The 17,537-nt window shown below is 36.5% G+C and overlaps 5 protein-coding genes across 8 annotated transcripts in view; 3 read left to right on the forward strand and 2 right to left on the reverse strand.

Moving 5' to 3' along the window:
* Positions 1–295: 295 nt before the first annotated feature.
* Positions 296–4,539, reverse strand: LOC111463495. The gene is made up of 6 exons (XM_023107448.1): positions 4,154–4,539; positions 3,974–4,068; positions 2,075–2,880; positions 1,507–1,636; positions 799–1,139; positions 296–697 (listed from the first exon to the last, which is right to left on the reverse strand). The coding sequence occupies exons 1-6, from the start codon at positions 4,479–4,481 to the stop codon at positions 574–576; spliced, it is 1,824 nt and encodes a 607-aa protein (XP_022963216.1). The 5' UTR covers positions 4,482–4,539; the 3' UTR covers positions 296–573.
* A 1,019-nt stretch (positions 4,540–5,558) lies between these two features.
* LOC111463274 (putative U-box domain-containing protein 50) lies at positions 5,559–9,483 on the forward strand. Of its 3 annotated transcripts, XM_023107143.1 has the most exons (8): positions 5,559–6,106; positions 6,195–6,307; positions 6,387–6,514; positions 6,603–7,041; positions 7,387–7,527; positions 7,609–8,133; positions 8,209–8,898; positions 9,096–9,483. In XM_023107143.1, the coding sequence occupies exons 1-8, from the start codon at positions 5,944–5,946 to the stop codon at positions 9,312–9,314; spliced, it is 2,418 nt and encodes an 805-aa protein (XP_022962911.1). In that variant the 5' UTR covers positions 5,559–5,943; the 3' UTR covers positions 9,315–9,483. The 3 variants fall into 3 exon arrangements, with proteins under 3 accessions (XP_022962911.1, XP_022962910.1, XP_022962912.1); XM_023107142.1 differs by having other exon boundaries at positions 7,609–8,898; XM_023107144.1 differs by having other exon boundaries at positions 7,609–8,943; positions 8,987–9,220.
* Positions 9,484–10,537: 1,054 nt separating this feature from the next.
* LOC111463275 (nicotinamidase 1) lies at positions 10,538–12,513 on the forward strand. 2 transcript variants are annotated; one of them, XR_002713860.1, is made up of 6 exons: positions 10,538–10,787; positions 10,973–11,156; positions 11,240–11,373; positions 11,488–11,673; positions 12,122–12,265; positions 12,367–12,513. XR_002713860.1 is itself a non-coding variant. In XM_023107145.1 (5 exons), exons 1-5 carry the CDS (start codon positions 10,647–10,649, stop codon positions 12,203–12,205), a joined length of 729 nt encoding a protein of 242 aa, XP_022962913.1. In that variant the 5' UTR covers positions 10,538–10,646; the 3' UTR covers positions 12,206–12,360. The 2 variants fall into 2 exon arrangements, 1 of the variants encoding a protein (XP_022962913.1); XM_023107145.1 differs by lacking the exon at positions 12,367–12,513 and having other exon boundaries at positions 12,122–12,360.
* On the reverse strand, positions 12,352–15,103 carry LOC111463276. The gene is made up of 2 exons (XM_023107147.1): positions 13,904–15,103; positions 12,352–12,737 (listed from the first exon to the last, which is right to left on the reverse strand). Exons 1-2 carry the CDS (start codon positions 14,361–14,363, stop codon positions 12,682–12,684), a joined length of 516 nt encoding a protein of 171 aa, XP_022962915.1. The 5' UTR covers positions 14,364–15,103; the 3' UTR covers positions 12,352–12,681.
* Positions 15,104–17,224: 2,121 nt separating this feature from the next.
* Positions 17,225–17,537, forward strand: part of LOC111463262 (uncharacterized protein At4g38062-like) — a 4,741-nt gene continuing 4,428 nt past the window's right edge. Inside the window, exon 1 of the mRNA XM_023107129.1 lies at positions 17,225–17,368. Coding sequence (XP_022962897.1) covers positions 17,362–17,368 — 7 coding nt within the window. The 5' untranslated portion in view covers positions 17,225–17,361. The remainder of the gene's footprint in view (positions 17,369–17,537) is intronic.

The following is a 17,537-nucleotide window of genomic DNA, read 5'->3' on the forward strand; positions in this document are numbered from 1 at the left end:
AAAAAAAAAAAAAAAAAAAAAAACCTTTGTTTTTTATCAAATTTTTTTCATATGATAGATTAGAAGAATTATTCGAGGAATTATTAAAAGAAAAATCGCAACTACCACGCTAACAGACACTTTTCCTTGTTTTTAAAAAATATAGTTAAAAAAACAGATAATAATCCAAAAATAGATTTAATCTTAAAATAAAAAAACTAGTTGAAAGAAAAAATACTCATTGCTTAACTCAAGTTATAAATCACCATAGGAACTATAAGAATTAATCCTAACTTTTAAAATCACATGAGCAAAATTCTAGCTTTATCTTCCCAGCTATAAGGATCAAATTTGAAATTTAACGATAAATATTCAAATTAATCCTTATATAATAAGCAATGAAGCATAAAATATTGATCTAACAGGGGGAATGAAGACTGAATACAGGGAAAGTAGCGCACCGGCGGTGCATGATCCAACTTCCGGGACGAATTGCAACTTTAGTGGCTCAAGCTTGCTTGCTCAGAAATATAATAATTTTTGTTCACGTGAAGGAATATGTACATAGATACCACGAAGTAGTTACTGCCCGAACTATTTACTTGAAGGGGAGGTCAATCTAGCTTCCTCCGAGTCATGTTTTGAGGAAGAGTCCCCACCCATCAGTTCCTGGAAGCCTTCGACCTTGACCGGTGGAGCCCTAGCGACGTTAATATTCCTGCATAACGATGAGAATGTGCTACAATAGATCAGCAAAGAACCCATTCAAGAACAAACTTTGTGGTTAAAGATTATTTTTGAATTTTAAGATCCTCTTACGGTGTCTGGATCTGAGGCATTTGCATAGAAGACATCTGCCTGAATTGATTTGCTGGTGAAGCGTGAACATTGGACATAGCAGCAATTTGCGGGTGGCGGAACTGCAACTGGGGATGTCTGACGTTAAGAGCATTTAAGGCGTTGCCATCCATAGGCAATTCTGTATTTTCAACCTTGACTTGCACTAATGGTCTGTCCTTGTTCACTTCCATAACAGCACGTGGGTTTGCAGATTGCCGTCTTCGCATCTTTTCAGCAAGCGCTAATTGCTGCTGCTGCTGAAATGCCAAATTTTGTGGATGAACCATCTGTGGCATCTGGGGATGCATTTGTCTGGGCACCTGCAGATCCAACAAATTTGCCTTATGGTTTTCGAGATGCAATATAGAGTTTTAAGTTTTAATAGATGTCCTCGATTCGTTTCAACAACACTGATGGCATGTGAAGCAAGGATTATTAAAGAGATGAATGGTAATAGTTGATTAAAGTAACAAGAAAATGTTGTGGGACAAAATGTCTGTCTCAATGCAGCGAGAGAGTTATACCAACAAAAGAATATCTATCGAGAATTTGATACTCGCAGTATAACATCTGTAATTACATGAGAACATCATACCATAAGAGACTGAAAAACAAAGGCCTCATACGACAAGGGGAAGTCACACAAAACAAAAATTGACACGCAGGAGAAAATATAGGGATACATACTTGTTGAGGCACTTGAAGAAGGCTCTGATGCTGTGCCTGCATTTGTGGTTGGACTCCATGAACTTGCAAGGACTGCCGTACATAATTCCTGGAACCATCCTTGACAATTTCCACCAAGGGTCCAAAGTTACTGTATGGGATTCAAGCAACCAAAGAAGTGTTATAAAGTAGCTTGAACTTAACTTTATCACTAATGCAGATGTTCCCTAACAAATCCCATTTGAGATTATGATAGCCTCGACAAGTTTTGGGACCAGATTCAAGCTTCTAATTTTTATAATCAAGTACAGAAAATTAAATGCTACCATATTATTAGCCTTCTTCGGCAAGCATTTGTTCTCTAGACAAACAAATTGACAGCATCAATATCAATTAACACAAAAATTATGCAACTAGATAAGAGATGGCACTAGGAATGATGACGTCAGGAAGATATTGAGAATTATTAAAGTGAAAAAATGTTAACCGTATGATGGTTGTTTGGCCCTCAAACACTTCAGTTCTTCATTTACACCATTTAGTTACACATCAACCTCGTAACAAAGAAATAATAATAACTCAAACTTACCCGTATCCCATCGTTTTAAGGAACATCCTCAGTAAATCCACGGCTGAACACTGGTTTCTGTAACTATCAGCAAGTACTCTCAAAGTACTACCAAGTTTGCAGATATGACAACTCAAAAACTGGGAGAAGACTTCCAACGGAACTTCTGTAGCACCATCAAACCCTCTACTCATCAACATTTTAGCTACTACTTTCTGAGACATCTGAAAAGATTGTTCTTGACCAAGATTTTTCCTGCTCCCTCCAGATCCACTTTTTGCACGCTGTACGTTGCTCCCTCGTTCTGTGCTAAGGTAATCAGGCTTAACACCAAACCTCTCCATCATGGCAGAATTCCTAGTAATAGGCTGAGGGAAGGTACCAGTGACTCCGGAGAGTTCCAGTTTTCTATAGTCTTTCATATCATCAGGGGGTGGGAATGCACTCTCTGGCACACAGTTAAAAGTAAACATAACTTCAGGGAAAAAATTAGCATCGTCTTCAATTGAACTATTGAAATCAAAAGCAGAACTTGAAGCATTTGCCGAGACAGAATTTCCAAAATTTGTAAGCTGATCATCCTTAAAGACCATACGCCTTTTCTTATGTTTCTCAAGTAATCTAAGGTAAGAGGACATTTCCTCAGATGTTCGCTTGTCTGCAACATTGTTCCCATTTGACAAACAATATGGCTGCTTGACTCTATACTTCTCAATGAATTGATTGTACCATGTTTCAGGAAGTTCATTTTTTAATTTTTGGGATGAATCACCAATTTCAGACTCTCTAGATCTTGGCCCAACACTTGAAGCTGCTTTTGGCTGAATCTGCATATCCAGGTGACAAGTAAGGTATGTTGCACTTTGGGGATTGGCCGCTTATTATAGGCTATAACCACTCATAAGTATAAATAAGCATAGATAAACCAAAATCACATCATCAACCTTATAATAGTTCACACTTAAAACCTCCCATCCTATCTAGTAATCATACGATATGAACATTGAACAATTAAAGCCACAACGAACAGGACTAAAAACTTAACAAGCAAGTGAAGTAATCTTTTATCATATTTCTGTGCAAGAACCGTAATTACAGAAAAGTTATCATGTGATATTGATATTATTCTGTCATGCTTGGTGTCAGCTTATTGATTTTCCTTTTTCTTTTTTCTTCTTCGTCTTTGGAAAAAAGATAATATTATGTTTCAGAGAAAGGCCTAAAATATAACTACACAAATTGTTGCGAACTCAAATTTCAATGAAAACTACATAAGCATCACAAGAGATGGAATCAGAAAGGAGAAGGATGGAGACTTTACAGGCCAAAGCAACTAAAGTTGACTCTGATAACCAGGAATGATAGGGGCTTGTCAAAGATGGAATCTATCTGACAAAACAATTGATCAAATTATAGAGTCGGCATCAATGTAATCTATCATTGAGTACTCGCCATAATATAGCATACACATTAGACCTGAGATAGCTCTAATTGCTTTTCGGAACAAAATAAATTTTAGAAGGAAGCACTGAAAATGGAGAGATGGGCAACGGGCAACATCAATGCTATCAATTTAAGATCACTGTCACTCCATCTTTTCCCATCCGTTCCTGACAAGAAGATTGAGGTTTCACCCCAAATCCAATTAGTCCCCAAAATCACGAAACATCCTATACAGCAATGCTTGATAAGTTTACGGTGTGAAGGCACGATTGTATTACAAAAACTGGAGGCCCAAACCAGACCATTGCCCCAAGAAAGAAGCCAATAAACTCTAGACTCAACCAACGTCTCACAAGAACAATATTGGGGGGGCTTGCAAATTTTGACGCGTCAAAATTTCATGCAAAACTAACATAATAAAGCATAGGAAATACAAAAGTATCTTGAAAACTATAGTGAAGGAGCAAAGGAAAGAACCTTGCCGGAAGCCTTATTGGATGAAACATGACCCTTCACATCTTTGGAAGGATTTTCCAGTGTAAAATACACATCGTCACCATGAAGTTGCAAGTCTGCAAAAGATGGCACCAGACTCAAATACTAATCCAGTATAGTAACAATTGGCAAAACAACAATCCAATTCGAAATGAATCTTACAATTAGGATTGAGCTTCGAAATAGCCAAAGAAGAGGACGATAATGGATTCACAGCAGAAGAAGAAGAAGAAGGCGAGGGAGTGGAACGAAGAAAGAGAGAGACGCTTGCTTTGTCGAAGAGGAGAGCTCGAGCCCTAAGTTGTAGCTGGATCTGAGCCCTAGATTTCGAATCGTCCGTTCGCATGAATGTTTCCCATGTGGAAGTCGAAGAGAGGAAGGGCACGAAGTTGGAGTAGTTGAAATCACCAAGCCATGTCCGCCATACGCCAAGGGTCTCGAGTTTTCGAGCTAGCTCATAGCCCCGACCATCGTCGCCGAGGAGAGCCATACCAGGACAAAAGAGACGTCCCGAAAATGTAGAAGCCGACTGTGCCCCGCGTGGCGGCCGCCCAAAATCTAAATTAAATTAAATTTTGATTAAATTACAAATTTATTCAACTTTCTAATTTCTGTTAATTTAGTCTTCAATTTTATTTTCTAAAACATTATAAATTTTCCCGACAATTAAATTACATTAAACATAAAATTTAAATTAATCAGGATTCTAATAAATACAAAATTAAAAATTAATAAAGACCTATTAAACTTTTTATTCACATAAATTAAGTATTTATACCCATTTTATTTACTATTTTAATTTAAATTATTTTATTATTAAATAAATGAGAAATTTTATAAAGATAAATAATGAAATACATGACAGGAATGACAACAAGGAAGGTTTTTTTTGTCATTTGTAGTCAAATTTCCCGTGGTAAAAAATATTTAATACTCAATTTATTTTCTTTTCCACCCTCTTGAAAGAATGATTGGCCTATTATTATAAAAAAAAAATTAAATATTTATTTATTGTATTTAAATAAAGTAATGAAATAACGTCACACGATAAGTTATTATAAAGTCTTCCGTCAAGTAATATTTAAAAAATAAGAAAAATATATTTTTTTATTTTATTTTTCATGAAACTTAACTAATCTTGTTTTTAACCTCCACAAAAGGGACTAAAAAAGGAATATTCCAAATCAATTTTACGATAGGGTGCTTTTTTCTAATTTATTTTTACTATATTATATTAAACAAATGGATGAATATTGTTTAAATTTAATCGAATTTTTTTTAGAATAATTTAATGAAGAAAAAAAAAAAAGTCAATGACAAATCATTCTGAGATCTAGTTTTGCATTTTTAGCCCATATTTCATAAATAAATTAATTAATTAATAAAAAAAAAAGAAGCTTATCAATCAAATAAAATAAAATAAAAACTCAAAAGTTTAAAATTTTATTATGAGCAGAATTATTTACCTCAATAATTTATTGAAAATATATTATTAAAAAAATAATAATAAAAAATAAATAATAAAAAACTCAAGAAAATGATGCCAATTGGCAACGAAGAAATGTCTCTAATGGGCCCCACCAAAATGAAAAACAGTATTTAAGAAATAAGAATGAAAATACTTGGGCGTCCCCGTCAAGGGAGTAAATATAAATGGATGAAGACGACGGGGGGAAAAGTCTTCGCCGGAGCTTTGAAAATCCGCCACAAACTTACGAGGAAAGGTTAAAATCCAAAGGATCTTGCTCTTCAACTTTCTACGAAGGTTTCACTCTTAAACCTCCAAAAGACCCCACCGGAAACTTTCCATTTCCTTTTCCACCGGAAGCTCTGCATTCAGCCTTCATTCAACGCTTTATTCAGTTCACCACGAGTTGAGGGAGCCATTGGCAACTCGTTTGCAGAGACACAATCGAAGCCCAACGGATAAGCGCCTCGTTGATAATCAATCAATGACTGGTAAAGCAGACAAGGTCTACGTTGCTATCGGAAATGATCTTCACGATGGATTCAAGACATTGGGGTGGACTCTTGGGAAATGGAAGACTCAACCGATTTCAATTGTGATTCTTCACATCGCCTACACCAATTCCCAGGAATATGTCTACACTCCGTGTAAACACTGCCTGTTCTTCAAATTATGTTTCATTGATTCATCGATATTCGTTCTCCTAATCTTCGTTGATTGCTTATCTCATTTCAGTCGGAAAGCTCCCTGCGAGTTCTGTAAGTGAAGAGAAAGTGAAAGTTCTGAGAAAATATGAGCAGGAAAAGATCGATAAGCTACTTTCTAAATATGTAGATTTTTGTGGCAAGGTTTGATCATATTTCTTCTCTAGCTAATTGACTGCTGGAAAATTCTTACAATGTCTGATCCCCTTTCTTATGGCATTAGGTAAAAGCCGAAATACTCAAGGTTGAGAAATCTGATGAACCTATTCATAGGTTCCTTGTTGACTTGATTTCAGAATTGGGAATCACCAATTTAGTCATTGGTTTTACGTTTATGAAATCTTCATCTTGGTATGCAGAAAACTTCTCAAGATTTGATATTAGATAAGACATCAATTTTTTGCATTGAAACATTTGTGTGTGAATTGTTCTTCTGCAGGAAATCAAAGAATGCAATTAGTGGATCATTTTACATTTACAGAAACAAGGCCAATTCTTGTGAGTTGTTTGTAATATGGGGAGGAAAACAGGTATTTCTCAGAGATGAAAGAATCATGGAAGATGATAAAGGTGTAAGGATCTCTAAAATCAGCAGCAAGCATTCATTCAAAGACTGGCTGGGAAAGATGTTCATGGAAGATCCAATCTATTCCACAGAGAGGATGTTGAGTCTCTCGTCTTCTTCACCAAGTAGTTCAAATTCCTTGAGTTCTCGAAATTATTGGGACAATAATATCCATGAACTAGAGAACTACTACGAGGAATTACTATCGTTGAATTTGCAGGAAGAAAAAGACTGCGAGCAGGATCAAGAGGATGTTCTTGAAACTTCAAGTTCAACCCAGTTCAATATTCTGGATCATCCTGATTCAGATATGGTAAATATTATTTTTCAGTCAGGAAAACAATTAAATAATAGTTGTTCATCATCTTTTGTGCATTTTAGCATTGAATTTGTCAAATCCACTTTGCTTTCTAGCAACAATGACAGTCAATGGTTTTAAGAATTTGCTCTCAATCTGACATACTGATCATGATATGATACTTTTCAATCTGACTGAGGAATTGGGTCTTTAAGAATTTGTTCCTAAAAATGTACTCTCATTTACAACCCAGGGAGAAAACTAGTAATGAACTCATTTTGCTATCTTCAATATGGGACTTGATCTGTTACCAGTTCTGTTACTCAAGAACACTGCTGATTGCCTGAACGATGTTGGCAGAATACTGAGGAAAGCATTGAGCATCTAAGGACTAAAATAGAGGAAGCTCGCAAGACCATCCAGTTGATGAAAGATGAAGCAAAGGGTAGTGCTGAAAGGCAAGCTAAAGCAGAGTGGGCCATTAATCTGTGCAGTCAGCGGGTACTATAGGCTGTTTCTTTCCTCTGTTTGATTCATTTCGTATTCGCTCTCATAACCATCAAAGTATTCATGATTTTACAGACCGAAGAGCTTGAAGCACAGATAAAAGAAGAGGTTACAATTAGGGAAGAGTTGCAGAAAGAATTAGACCCTGCCAAAGAATGCATTCTTGAAATAGTACGTGATATCGAGGAAAGCAAGAATAGATTAAGTTCACTTCTCGAACTGCAAGCTGAGCTATCAAGGAAGCTCCAAATTTCCACTGCAGGAAAATCGCGTATAGAAGCTCAATTGGAGAAGACAGCGAAAACGAGGGAAGGGATGGTGAGAGAAATCGAGGAGCTGAGGAGACAGAGAGACATTCTTAACCGGAGAATTGAGTTCTGCAAAGAGAAAGATGCCATTGGAATGGCTGAAAGGTCGACTGAAGTGACTTGCAGTACAAGAGTTTACACGGGTGAAGAGATCAGATTAGCCACCGAGGGCTTTTCAGAACAAATGAGATTGAGTTCCCAGGTGTACAGAGGACGTATCAATCATAATTCAATTGCAATCCAAATGATCGACTCAGGAAATTGTCTGTCAGAAGAAGATTTTCAATCTAAGGTAGCAGATGCCCTCTTTTCAACTGTCTTCAACTGTCAAAAACTATGTTTTCATCCAAACTGTGTTTATTTGCAGGTGGAGCTTTTAAGCCATATCCGTCACCCTCATCTGATTGCCATGATGGGATTCTGCTCCGAGCTCAAATGTATTGTCTTTGATTACATGCATAATGGTAGCTTAAGTGACAGACTACTTCCAACCAACAGAAGATCCAGGAAAATACGCCGCCCTCTCATGTGGCATGACAGAATCCGTATAGCATCAGAGGTATGCTCGGGCCTGAGCTTCCTTCACCAGGCTCAACCTCAGCCCATTTCTCATGGCAACCTCACCCTCTCCAAAATTCTCCTGGACCAAAACCTTGTCGCCAAAGTCACTGGTTTTGGGCTTGCCGAATTGGATGAAGCTGGTGGCATTGAGTTGGACATCCGGGCTTTTGGGGCTCTGCTGCTACATCTGGTAACTGGGAGGAATTGGACAGGGCTGATTGAGAAGGCACTGACGATGGGAAAGGTTGGTATTGTCCAGATTTTAGACGATGAGGCTGGACAGTGGCCGTTGGACTTGGTTGATGGGCTAGTTGATCTGGCTTTGAGATGCGTAACCCCAAATGGTTTAAATTCAGAGCTTAACTTGGCGACAGCCATGGAGGAGATCGATGAGATCAAGGCGAAAGCAGATGATCTAGTGGGAAACGAAGGTGCAAATGCAACTAATGAGGATGTAGATGATGTGCCAAGAATCTTCATCTGTCCCATCTTGCAGGTTTATTGAATTTCTAGATCCCTACGGTCTCTTCGCTGCTTCACTAAGCAACTCGAGAAATCAATAGCTTTTTGCCTTAATTGAACACAAGTGGCTACTAACATTCAATGCTTATTATAACCATAGGCCATAACTTCTTTACTTTTCTACCAAAAAAGGAATCAAGTTCATAATTATTTGGTGAATTGTTGGTGCAGGAAGTGATGAAGAACCCACATGTGGCAGCAGATGGGTTCTCGTACGAGTTAGAGGCCATAGAACAATGGATAATTGCAGGACACGATACATCACCAATGACCAACTTGAGGTTACAGCATCCTTATCTCACCCCTAATCACACACTTCGCTCTCTCATTCAAGACTGGCAAAATGAGACCTCAAATCTTTACACTTTAGATTTAGCGACTGATAGTTGAATGTATACTTGAAAATAGACTGATAGTTTGTCCCATTTTCTTTCTTCTTTCGTTCTCGATTCAATCCTGTAAAACCCAGCGAATGACTGTTCATGTTAGGTTACAGAAAATTGTCACAAATTGCTTCGATTAAACGAGTTAATGGTATCTATTCCATTCCCAAGTGAAATCAAGGGCGGAGAGCAACAAACGCCGCAGACTACAAATTCTTAATCGGATATATTCAAGGATTTGGCAGCGAATACAGTCAACAAGGATTGAAAATATGAACGAAAATGCAAGACAACAGCCCGAGGTTGGGTTGGTAGCCCTAGAATTACAGACATTGACGGCGAAGAGGAATTTCTATTTTCGAGCTACAGGGGAGAGAAGCGAACCACATACTCTTGGCGGTCACGATACTGCCGTTTCAGGTAGTTCTCGAGAATCTCCATCACAGAGACCAAACGTTTCATTTCCTCCAAGAGGCGGCTGAGCTCCACCTCCCGAGCCCGAACTACAGCCAGTCGCGACTCTGCTTCCGCCAATCTTCCCCGTATATTATCCACGACAGAAGCATCGCCGTTTTCCGGTACGGAGGTTTGGTAGGGGAAAAGGCTATCTCCAAACGAAGATCGGCGATGGCCGTTACACATGGCGATGACTGAAAAATCGCCGGAAGAGAAAAGATTTGCAGCGGTAAATCAGTTCTAGGGCGGGGCTGCAAAAAATCTCTGCTTTGTAGCAGTGATGTAATGTCATTTGACTTCTCAAATCTTCCGGTCAAACGGACAGAGCACTGGTCAGAAGCTATATTGTGAAACGACGTCGTCTGCCATTATTATTATTATTCTTTTTATATATACCGTAGATAATTCGAACATTAACGGAAGTAAAGTAAATTCTGAGTTGGAATCTAAACTTTTCGATTGGGTGGTTTTGCGTAAAGGTTACGCCTATTAATGTCGGGAAGTTAGTGGAACGATGACGTTTTGGTGGGATTATTAAGTTATACCCAGTAAATTTCTCCCAACCATTCCTTTTATTTTATTTATTTATTTTTATTTTTATTTTTAACAATATATTAGAATGAGGTTCCAATTTAATATTTTTCTTATACGACACTCAGCCACACGATTTCTCGGCAGGGCTTTTAAATCCAACGGTTCACATTGCAAAGCGATTGGACCCACTTCCATATCTGACTCCGTGCTATTATTAAATGGTTATCAAGGTTGACTTTCTACCTTGACCAACTTGCCTGTATTACAATTTTGAAGGACCGCGTTCAGTGGCGCTTCCCGCATTTGATTTGTTTCCCTAAACCAGAAGAAGAAGAAGCAGCAGAAGAAAATGGTGTCGGAGGTTGTGGAGTTGTTGAAGGAGAACCTTCCGGTGACTCAGGAGCCTTTTGTTTTGTCCGGTGACGTTAACACTGGCCTCGTCCTCGTTGATGTCGTTAATGGCTTCTGCACCGTCGGCGCTGGAAATTTGGTAATTCCATTCGCTGATTTCTCTTCTCCGTTTCGATCCATGTCTTAATCTGGAAACTACTCCTTGAGATAGAGAGTTCTAATTCGGAATATCATTCGCTATTGTTCTTTTTTTTTTGTTTTATTTTTCCGATTACTCACTACAGAAGTTCCGTCGGATTTGGTAATGACTCCTTGTTTTTACAGGCTCCGAAACAGCATGACGAGCAAATTTCTCAAATGGTGGAGGAATCGGCGAGACTCGCTAGAGTTTTCTGCGAGAAAAAGTGGCCTATATTCGCCTTTCTTGATTCTCATCGTCCTGATATTCCAGAGCCTCCTTATCCTCCTCATTGCATTGCTGGAACCGACGAAGCCAAATTAGTTCCAGGTACCATTTCCTGTACTGATACTCTCCATGATTGAATTTAAACTATATTTCCAATTTTGAAAATCTCTCGTCCTTGTTTGCAGCCTTGCAATGGCTAGAAAATGAGACGAATGTAACGCTGAAATGCAAAGACTGCATCGATGGATTTGTAGGTTGTTTGGAGAAAGATGGCTCTAATGTTTTCGTCGATTGGGTGAAAAACAATCAGATCAAAGTGGTGAGTATTCTCTAATTTTGAATCGGAGATACAATTTGGTCTAGTTACGTTTTCCCTTTTCAATTAGAGAAAATTAATCTTTGATCTGTTTTCTTCTCTGGAAAAAAAATAAAGATCTTAGTGCTGGGAATTTGCACCGACATATGCGTGCTGGATTTTGTTTGTTCAACATTATCTGCAAGAAATCGTGGTTTCCTTCCGCCATTAAAGGATGTGATTATATATTCTGGTGGCTGTGCCACTTTTGATCTTCCAGTTTCTGTGGCCAAAAATTTAGGAAATGCAATTGCTCATCCACAGGTATCCAAATTATTGATCCATCACTGACTTTGATATAAAATGAGTCTCTCTTCTTGTTCTTTATTAATTGAGTTTTTGTCCCTTCATATGCCCAAGCCTTAGTTTTATTGGAGATGATACGACCCTTAGCCAGCGTGGTTGAATTTGCTTGACTTGTCTGCATCCATGGGATGATAAAATTATATGAACAAAGAATTTTAAGATTAGATCAAAGCACATTCTAATTCAACAATGTAATGATAATATCTACCGAATGGATTAGAGAAAGGAAAAAACAATTGGAGTATATTAATTATAGTCCACTTTATTCCCCAAATGCTTTCTTGAAGTTAAAAGGTCTATTAGCGTCCTTAAATCAAAAGTTCGAATATGAAGAGAGTCGAATGTTTGATTTCGTTTAATACTAGAATCTTGGGGAATGATAACAAAGTTGAATGTGTTATATCAGGCGCTGATGCACCACATAGGCCTGTACCTGGCAAGGGGAAGGGGAGCCAAGGTGGTATCAGAAGTTTCAATTAAGGCACTCTGAGGAAAGCCACTTAGCAAAGTAGCTGACTCGCTCTTTGCCTTCAATAATGTCTTTTCCAATGTAAAATGCAATGCTCAAGATTACAATGCAACTGTCTTTTATTGATAAGTGATCAATCTCTGCTTCAGACAAATACAAAGATATCATATTCTATATTGCAGGCAGTTGATTCATTCTCTGAACGAGTACAGTGCTTCAATTACAGCCATTGAAACAGGACATGAACACCGAGAACGAAGCGTCGAAGTATGAGAAACAGTGGGAGGAGGATGAACAAGTTCGTGAGAGATAATTACAGAGCCACCCAAGAAATATTTCAAGGAAATTGGAGAAATGAAACAGTTAAGACTGTCTTATTGAATATATACATAAAGGAAGAAAATCTCCCTTCCAATGGTTTTCCAGACCAAAACTAGGGTTTGTTACTCTATTTCATAAAGTGCTGCTAGTCAAGATGATGCTCTGCCTTGCACATTTCAGGCTTTGGAGTTTTGCAGGGAAGAAAGCAACAGTTCCATGTGCTTCTGGCTCTCTGCATAAGATAAGATATTCATCATCAGCAGCAAAACCATTAAAAGAAAGCTTCTCTTTTGCTTTATCCCTTCATTTTTATGATGTAAATACAGAACGAAAAGGCATCATCTTTGGGATAGTGATCTCTCCCTACATAATTTATGAGATTGACAGCAAAGAACTCTCACCAAACAGCACATCAAAGACGAGAAATTTGGCTGTAAATCTATCACCCTATGTGCGACGAGCTGCCACCACGACATGTTTCCTTAGTCCATGATGTTTCATTTTAATCTAAAATCCGATGCTTGTCCAAGGACACACTTGGTGACATGATGCTAAAGTTGGGTGATGTTGCTTCCTTCAAGTCATGAAATTTAGTATAGTAACTTATGCGATGCACCCGAACGATAACTTAGATACGAGTCCAGCTCTAAATAACTCAATAAGTAAAACTAGTCTCTGGAATGAAAAATCCAGAGAATTTTCTTTCCCCAAGGAAGAGATTCAATGACTTAGTTGTTCTTCCTTTGAAAATCAAAAGCTTTTAAACCAATTCATGGATCACTACTGCAAAAAAACAGCTCCAAAACAAGCCCAATGAATGTGCTCCCAAATTTCAGGAATCATGTCTCTTAAGAGCCATTCAAAACTTTATCTCTGCCAATTGCAGCACAAAGCAAAAGATCATGTTCTATAATATCCCAAAACCTCACGGCCCGTAGATATTGTCTCTTTGAACTTTCCCCTCCTTAAGGTTTCTAAAACATATCTAAAACACATCTGCTAAGGAGAGGTTTTCACACACTTATAAGAAATACTTCGTTACCCTCTCTAACCACCGATGTGGGATCTCACAATCCACCCCCCTCGGGGCCAACATCCGCACACCATCTGGTGTCTGGTTCTAATACTATTTGTAATAGCCTATGCCGACAGCTTTTCCCTTCTGGGTTTTTCCTCTTTTTAAAACGCTCCCGTTAGGGAGAGGTTTCCACACCCTCACCCTCTCTGTACCATCTCCAACCGATGTCCACATTCACGTACAGTCTCAAGATCAACTAAAGAATTATGAAGGAACAAACAAGTAAAAATCTCTGTAGCTATAAGCAAATAGCCAATATGACAGAAAGCATTCGATAAAAGAACAGTGAAAACACACAACAAATAGAAGGCCGGCCATACCAGGTGAGAACTCAGTTTGAAGATTCTTGATGGCAGCCAGAAGCTCCACATTTGAACACTCTACCACTTCCTTGCAACGATTGCTATACGAAGGCACCAGAACGGCAAAACTATCATCACTCTTAAAGCCAGGACCGTGAGGCTCCAACCAACCAATACTCCAATCGGCCTCACCAGGGGCGTCAGACTCCGACATTTGCATGCCATCACCGCCGGATGGTACCATCACATAATCACATTCCCACTCAATCCTCGTTTCTTTCTTACTTCCCCATTGCTGCTTCTCGACCTTCTTCGCCGATGAAGGCAACCCCACCCCCCTTTTGAATTTGAGACGCTCTGATTCTCTCAATCCATTACCAAACTCAGACGAAGAACTCGAAGGAGAACCATTAGCAACAGACTTCTTCTCCTTCCTATTCCAAACCCACAATGAGAAACGGCTGAAAGATACCGCCATGGGTTCCACTCCAGACGACTGAACAACTTTTGGGGGAAATTTTAACAACGAAACTAATCGGTTTTCCAAAGAATTTACAGATAAAATCTCGAAATGGAAAGGAGCGGCAGATGGCACCTGTTTGATTCAGTAGCCTCCATATGGAAACAATGAAAAAACTCTTAAAATCTGAAGAACTTTGAGAATTTGTTTTTCCCCAATTCTCAAACGCAGTTCGAATCAATCAAGGTTACAATACTCCAAATCAGATTCTCAACTAAAATCAATCGCTAAAACAGGAAATCGGTCGATTTCAAGAAACAAAAACACAAGAAGTTTCAATGTATTGAATCCAGAAAGCATCCAAACAAATATCACCTAAAATCAAAGCTCGTGTAAACACAGTCACTTTCAGGCCTACACATACTCTTCTTTAAGAATCTATCAGTTGTTGCTCCATAAAAGAAGAACCACAACAAAACAAAACTGAAAAACAAAAGAAAAATTGTTTGCGTTTTGATCGGATTATATATAAAAAATCGAAGAGATCGATCATCTATTTGGAACTCGAAACAAAATGAGAACAAATCGGAAACAATTTGCTGAAATTTTTCCACCCAGAAATCTGAATCTGATATTCCTCAAATCTCTCAAAAACAGAGAAATCGGAACAGGGGGAGTAAAATTGGAACAGATCGTTCCACCTCAAATTATTGCACTCTCCTTCTCTTATTTCCCCGTTATTTTTCAATCTCTTGAAAAAACAATGATTTTTCCAGTAAATTTATAAAAATCTTGCTATATTTTATTCAAAGAAAAACCTCAGCCGTTGATAAGTCTCCAACAATCAATAACTAATCCAACAATTAAAAAAAAAAAAAAAAAAACAACAAATTGTGAAATAGACATTAATTTAATCATTTTATTAAGCCAAAAAACATGCCAATATAATATGTGGTGTTTATTTTACCGACGAATTTTTATAAAATATTTTTTTATTTATAAATAGCTATAATTTTAAATGTTTTTTTATCAATTTTTATTTTATTTAAAATTCTAATACCAATAATTAAAAAAAAAAAAAGCTTAGTTTAAAATAATTATTTTAAAATTATAGGAAAAAAACTGTAATTAAAATTTTTAAAACTTTTTGTAAAAATTCTTAATAATTAATTCTCTAGTTGTAGATGAGTTATTTTATTTAATCGAAAAATTCTTTTTTTTTTTTATTTAATAATGTATAAAGAGAAGGCTTCAAACTTTTTAACCTCTCTTTAAATTAATTAAATATTATCTCTTTTAAAATTACATCATGATATTCCGACTACATGCCAATAATTAGTTTTAAATAATTAATATTGTAGCCAATAAATTAAGACAAATTAATTAAAAACATTATTTTATGTGAGTTTTTTTTTTTTTTTTTTGGTATAATAAATATAAAGTATGCAAATTGAAATATAATAATCTAAAAAAATTAAATAGTATAAGTCAATTATTAATTAACTAAAATTACTTTTTTTTAATTGAAATAATATTTATTACATAAAAGTGTTGAGAATCTCAATTCTTATGAAAATATATTTTATAAATTATGTTCCAAAATAAAAATAATAATAATTAAATAAAAAAAGTCTTAGATGAAAGAGAAATTAAAGTTAATAATTATTTTCACCAATCAGCATCCAATGTTGAACTCTTCAATAGAAATATCTTTTTTTTTAATAATAAATAAATAAAATAATAAAATTATTTTCCACATTATAATTATGTACGTCACTTTACCACTGTATTTTGTCAAAGCTTTTCATGTTTTTGTCTCCTTCAAATCATGGAAGGGTCTAAATATTATACATTTACAATTTGGATTTTTTTTATTTGGTGGGTATTATTTTAAATATAGGTATAAATATTATTTCTTAGGACTAATATTTATATTCAATTAATGTGTAACCGTCCAAGTCAGTAACCGATATTGTCATTTTTTTATCTTTTTCTCTCAGACTTCTCCTTTTGATCTTTTCCTTTCAAGCTTCCCCCACAAAGTTTTTAAAATACGTATGTTAGGGAGATGTTTCAACACTGTCATAAGACATGCTTTATTTCTCTCTCCAATTAATGTGGAACCTCACAATCCACCTCTGGGGTCTAGCGTCCTCGCTGGTACACCACTCGAAACTTGACTGATACTATTTGTAACAGCCAAATTCCACCGTTAGTAGGTATTATTTTCTCTAGCTCATTATTAGCCTCACGATTTTAACAACCCATCTCTATGTATTTGTAGCAGCTTTAGGTTATCGTTAGTAGATATTGTTCGTTTTAGCCTGTTACATATCGCCGTCAATCTCAAGATTTTAAAACGTGTCTACGAAAGAGAGATTTTCATATTTTTATAAAGAATATTTCATTCTCCTCCCCAACTAACGTGAGATCTCACGCTACTCTTCAAATAAATCATAGTTTTAGAATTATTTGAGAAGGTTTGGAAGATACTTTGAATTTTAAATTTCATTGTTATTCTTTTTAATAAAAGAAAATTGGTATAATTTTTATAATTTTGCCATATAAAATTCATAATGGAATTTAATTTGAATTAAGAGTGAGTTGGTGCGCACTTCTATGGCACCTATATTAAAAAAAAATATATATATATATATAATAAATAAATAAAACGGAAAATTGGTGAAATATTATTATGGGCTTTAGGCCCAAACTGAAAGTTGGATTGACAAATCGGAATGATTTGAATTGGGCTGAATCCCATCTGTAATTTTTTTCGGCCCAATCTAATCCCAAGCAACGGCTAGTTTAATATGGCTCGGTAACTTCGTCGCCCATCTCCGCCTACGCATTCTAATTTAAATCTGGCAAAGCTTCTTTTAACGGCTACTTGAAAAACAAACTCTCTCTCTCATCTTTTCATCATTTCTGACTTGCTTCTTCCTGTTCATCACAATAGCCAGAAAATTCCAACGGTTCTAGCGCTGAACCTAAATCCAGCGCCAGATATTTTATTATGTCTGGTACGTTGCTCTGTTTCTTGTTTGGCTTTTGAGAATTTGGAATGTTGCGGTTCCTAGTTTCTTTGCTGTTCTATGCAATTAAACTTGAAAAATGGCTTTTCATGTGTTTTTTTTTTTTTTTTTTTTTTTTTTTTTTTTTTTTTTTTTTTTTTTTTTTTTTTTTTTGTAT

Source organism: Cucurbita moschata, unplaced genomic scaffold (assembly GCF_002738365.1).
Source record: "Cucurbita moschata cultivar Rifu unplaced genomic scaffold, Cmos_1.0 Cmo_Scf00028, whole genome shotgun sequence".
NCBI lineage: Eukaryota > Viridiplantae > Streptophyta > Magnoliopsida > Cucurbitales > Cucurbitaceae > Cucurbita > Cucurbita moschata.